The 5,000-nt window shown below is 40.1% G+C and overlaps 2 protein-coding genes across 2 annotated transcripts in view; both read right to left on the minus strand.

Moving 5' to 3' along the window:
• Positions 1-422: 422 nt before the first annotated feature.
• LOC134184901 (serine/threonine-protein kinase RIO3-like) lies at positions 423-2,225 on the minus strand. The gene has a single exon (XM_062652669.1). The coding sequence runs from the start codon at positions 2,102-2,104 to the stop codon at positions 602-604; it is 1,503 nt and encodes a 500-aa protein (XP_062508653.1). The 5' UTR covers positions 2,105-2,225; the 3' UTR covers positions 423-601.
• A 2,360-nt stretch (positions 2,226-4,585) lies between these two features.
• Positions 4,586-5,000, minus strand: part of LOC134185018 (cation channel sperm-associated protein 4-like) — a 3,053-nt gene continuing 2,638 nt past the window's right edge. The window contains exon 9 of the mRNA XM_062652800.1: positions 4,586-4,951. Within this exon, the coding sequence (XP_062508784.1) occupies positions 4,760-4,951 (192 nt within the window). The 3' untranslated portion in view covers positions 4,586-4,759. The remainder of the gene's footprint in view (positions 4,952-5,000) is intronic.

A 5,000-nucleotide genomic window follows, 5' to 3' on the forward strand; every position in this document is an offset into this window, starting at 1 on the left:
AAAAAGGTAGGTATTTTATTGATACAGTAGACTTTTTAGAATTATAAAACTTTAATTAAATTAATAACTTTTATTAACCTCGCGTAGCCAGACCCTTTCCGCCGGGTCATACTTCTTAAACTTTCATATGCATGCAGTTCTATTAATTAAATTAGAAATTAAAATTAAAATTAAAATAAAAATTAAATTAAAAATAAAAATAAAAATTAAGAATTGATAAAATTAAGTAAACTTACTATTACAATAAATTGGGATACACAAATATGTGGTAGTATAAGTAACTTTGATCTGTTTGTAACGATTTCTCTAAGTAACTTACTCACCATATACAGTCACCATATACCATGTACAGTCCATAGTAGCTAAAACCATTTTCTTTAGTTTTTCATGCCAACCATAAACGTCAGAAGGCAAACACAATAGAAACCGTTAAAGCAAGTCAAGTATCATTTAACAACCAACAAATACAAGTGACATAATATTGTCAAATACTGTAATACATATTGTCAAATACATACATGTACATCGCATCAGATACAGTAACAACCAAACTACACTACACAATTAGACTCGGTCACCAAGCCAATTATTCCGTCTCTAATTATGTGCAAAAACCTTCATTACCCACTTCGTCATCACACCGAGGCATTTCTCTCTGCTGTTCTATTCTTGCTTGTCTCCTATTGAACAGTTTTGCTTGACAAACCAAAGCTTCTTCTCCACCGGCTTCCATCTCCAGGCCAGTCACGTAGTTGAACAATTCGTGAACGGGCATGACATCTTCAACTCCTTCCGTTTGAAAAAATTTAACAACATTCCTGCAGTCTCTCAAGAGAAAGCTTAGTGCACTGGGATGAGAAGGATCGACAGCTTGACTCACATCAATGACGTATAGAGTGTCACGATGCCAGAGAAGATTAAACTCGCTGAGATCGGCATGTACTAGCTTACAACCTTCGTACAGCTGCTTCATCATGTCGACACATTGACTGTATGCTTCTGACATATCTCTGCCCTTCAGATTTGCGTACTTCAACTGAGGTGCTGGCTGTCGATCTTGTCCGATAAAACTCATGACAATCACGTGATCACGACGTTTAACCAATCTCGGACAAGGAATGCCTACTTTCTCGATTCTCAACAGATTCCTTGCTTCTTTCTCTGCCCATAGTCGCACAGTCTTTCGTGGATTCTGTCTGCTAAATTGAGATTTGAATCGATGATCGCCCTTAACGTATTTGTCTCGCGTTTTGAACTCGTTCAACGTCGTCTTGAATACCTTAATTGCACACTCACCGGGAATCTCCATGTCTTCACAACTGCCTCCTACTGCATGAAACACGCTGGCCTCTTTGCCCGTACTGATACAACCATTGACTTCAGTAAGCATCCCACTGTTGACAAACTTGAACAACACGAGTCGTGTGTTCGGATCGAGCGACACGTTCTGTGTCGAGTGCTCCTTCTTCTCGTGTATCCTCTGACTCTGCCTCTCTTCTTTGATCGAATGCTGTTTCAGCACTGTGTACACGTGATTGGGTAACCGAAAGTCGTCCTGTGGTGACGTCACGTCGCCAGCAGAAAAATGTGGAGGAAAACTCTCGATTCGTTCGATATTACGACGACCGCAGACCTCGGGATCATGCTTAGTAGGAGTGCCAGGTTTATGCCTCCTCCTCCCACGTCTGTTACTACTGGTGGGCGCCTTGGGCACACTCTTCACCTCGACCTCTTCCACTTCCCATTCATCATCCTCATCGACCAGTGAGGGATGGACGGATCTGTAGTTGGCTAAGGAAATGCTCACTTTGCTGTTGCCATTCACGTGCTTTTCTTGCGCCTTCAAGTGGCGATCATGTTCACGATCAAACTCTAACTGAAGAAGTTGAGCGACCAGAGCGTCGTTACTCGTGTCTGCTTCGCTTGTTGTGTCGAAACTTACATCTGTTGTGTCGGTTTCGTGATGATAGACGGTTTCTTCTTCTTCTTTCTGTAGTTCACTTGCCAGTTCTTCGTCCATGACGTCGCTTAGTGAACATGGCGCCAAACGAGTGTCTCTTGCCCACGGATGAGGGATTTCTGAAACGGCGGCTGACGCAGCCATGAGATGGCACTTGTCGTTGGTTAATGCGAGATGACGTTTCGATAGTTCTTTATTTACTCGCCGATCTTCGAGTTGCACAACAATCAGCAACACACGCTTGCATGCGCAGCCATTGCGCAATACGTAACCACGCCTTTAGCCTTGGAGTTCAGACACTGCGTGCTCGACACTGCAGAGAATGCTGATGTAAGGATCTAAATGTGTATTCGAAAAAGTGTTTATCTTGACAATACATGTACGTACCATTTTAGATGTAAACAAGAATACATATACAGTTTCATATATACAGCTTTTAATTAATTAATTTTAGATTATAAAACGTGTACAGTAAACATATAGTGAGGACTTACTACACTTGTAAAATCTCACCTGATTTTCATGGTCATAACTAGCATTAGTTATTACTAGAGTTGGTATACTAACTCTGGAATGTTGCTAAGCCTAGAGATCACATTATGTATGTAACTGATTACGGCAGGGGAGAAAACTGCATATTGAATAACTTCCTCTTTTCTCTAAACAGAGAAAATACATGCTTTCAATTTTCTATTAACACTCTAAACAGAGAGAATGCATGCTTTCAATTTTCTATTAACTTAACAATACGTACTATCTAGTCTAGTATTTATATACATTGTATTGGCTATAGAAGTTACTGGGGTGCATTTCTTTTGCCTCTTCTGCTCTTCTGGAAGAGGCCAGAAGAGTCACGCGATCTCTTCTGGTTGTTTCTTTTGCTTCTCTCCCCTTCTTCTAAAGTGTTAGAAGAGGCACGAGACCTCTTCTGGCTCTTCTGGCTGAAAGGCGGAAGAGGCAGAAGAGAAGAGGTCTCGTGACTTGTGAGACATGCGCATTAAAAACGCGCGTATTGATGGAGCCGTACGAGCGTCCTTCGCTTCCATTGCTTTGGAAACCAAGTGGTCTTCCAGCAATACAAAGTCCCACAACTACAGCTGCTGCTAGTGGGTGTTCTCCAAGGACCTCTTTAAGGAACCAGAAACGGAGACAACGGTTGTAGAAGTCGCCTCTTCGAGTAGAGATCCAATTTCTTTAGTGAAAACCTTATTTGCTAATTAATTTCACAACTAGAGTACGTCTGGACGTGTAAACTATTAATGCGCATGCTCAGCTCTTCTAGGTCCTCTTCTGGTCATTTCTTTGGTTTGGCTCTTCTGATCAGACTGCGCATGATCGAGCTCTTCTGTTCTCTTCTGACACCTCTATTCCAGAAGAGCAGAAGAGGCAAAAGAAATGCACCCCTGTAGAAAACCATGCGTTTAGTCCTAAAATCAAGTCGCGTGAGAAAGAATGACTGATTGAATCGAATAAATACGTACATGGATGTGTTACACGCTTACACTTCTAACTAACTGTTTTACTACACTGTTAGTAAGTACAGACATGGACAAAATTATAAGAACACCCTGCCACCCTACCATAAAGCACACTTAACTTACGTAGATCAAATGTAATTACCCTACTCTCGCTAGGATAATCCATTACCATATTAGGTTGTTTGTTGCATTAGGTTAATGTCTTGGGATATTGTATAAATTGCTTTTGGTCATAATGCAATTCCAACGGGAAAATAATAAACAAAAATGATTAGATATTAATTAATAGCGGAAGTGGGCGTAGAGTCCTTGTTAGACTCTCTGATATTTTTAATGGTTGTTTGAAATCGGTTTTCAATTGCACGAAGAAAGATTGAAGCCGTTCACTAGTCTGCTGGATATGCGTTTTAGCGGAAAAAGTCTGCAAACTTTGCTCCAGCTAAATTTTTCTTACACATGATCACTAATTTGTTACAAACATTCAGCACCGGAAGTGACATCACAGTAGTCTTTATCATTGGTAGTTTGCTTATTTTTTATTAGAGCCTTGAAAACGAAACTAGGCCAGGACTAGAGTCTACTCTAGTGATTTGTAGTTGGAAATTGAAACTAACAGTTTGCATATATAAACGGTGAAAAGACGCGCCAACTTCACATGCTGAATTGTGCTATGGATTCCAAAGTCTTTTGCAGTGGACACTAGAAGAATGGTTTACACACTGATTAGAACGTGTTGACTGAGACCTATAAAAATAATGAAATATGAGATTCAAAGTACCATAGAAAAGACCAGATTGAGCGCTCAACAAAATAAAGTTTTTTAGTGTTTGCCACAAAACGCATGCGCAGTACATTTTGTGCTGGTCAAACTCATTTTCCTCAAGTTCGGGGAAGACTAATACTAAAGAAAGCAGTTGAGCAAAAATCTTAAAAGGATTGTCTTTACAGCAGTTAGAGTTACTCGATCAAGTTTGTCTACAACACAAATGACCGGGTGTTCTTATAATTTTGTCCATGTCTGTACAGTACATTGATTTAACGATTTGTTACACAGATATACTTTATTTGATACCGTTACAGTAGCAGCAGTGGATCGTACATACGTAGGTGTCTAGCATAGTACTGTAATAGTAGTTTTATTGTTGGATATACCATGTGTCACAATATAGTACATGCAGTACTATAGTTTAATTAATAAACGTCAACAAATAATTGTAAATTGAAAAGTGATTATGATAGCTAACCAAGTGATACATCGGACTTTCTATGAGATGACCCATACAAGCTTTACATTCTGTCATAATCTTTATGCCGTTCGTTTCTAATCATTTCGATCACGATTGCTGCTGGCGCGTGATACGGTCACGGGCGCAGGCTTGATGCTGTCTTTTCTGTATAAATAAAAGACGGTCTGCTTGACCAGATCACTCATCGCGTTTGCGTTTCTGCTATCGATATGTTTCTCTCGATTCAACGCGAGCAGCTCAGACAGCAGATCGCCAGCCCTGTCTTCCTGTAAACAAACGAAGAGACAGAAACACTCACAGCAACAAAGAATGAAA

The sequence above is a fragment of the Corticium candelabrum genome, chromosome 9, assembly GCF_963422355.1.
Source record: "Corticium candelabrum chromosome 9, ooCorCand1.1, whole genome shotgun sequence".
NCBI lineage: Eukaryota > Metazoa > Porifera > Homoscleromorpha > Homosclerophorida > Plakinidae > Corticium > Corticium candelabrum.

Coding starts and splice junctions, on each gene's coding strand:
- LOC134184901 (XM_062652669.1), bottom strand. CDS start 2,104: ATGGCTGCGTCAGCCGCCGTTTCAGAAATCCCTCATCCGTGGGCAAGA.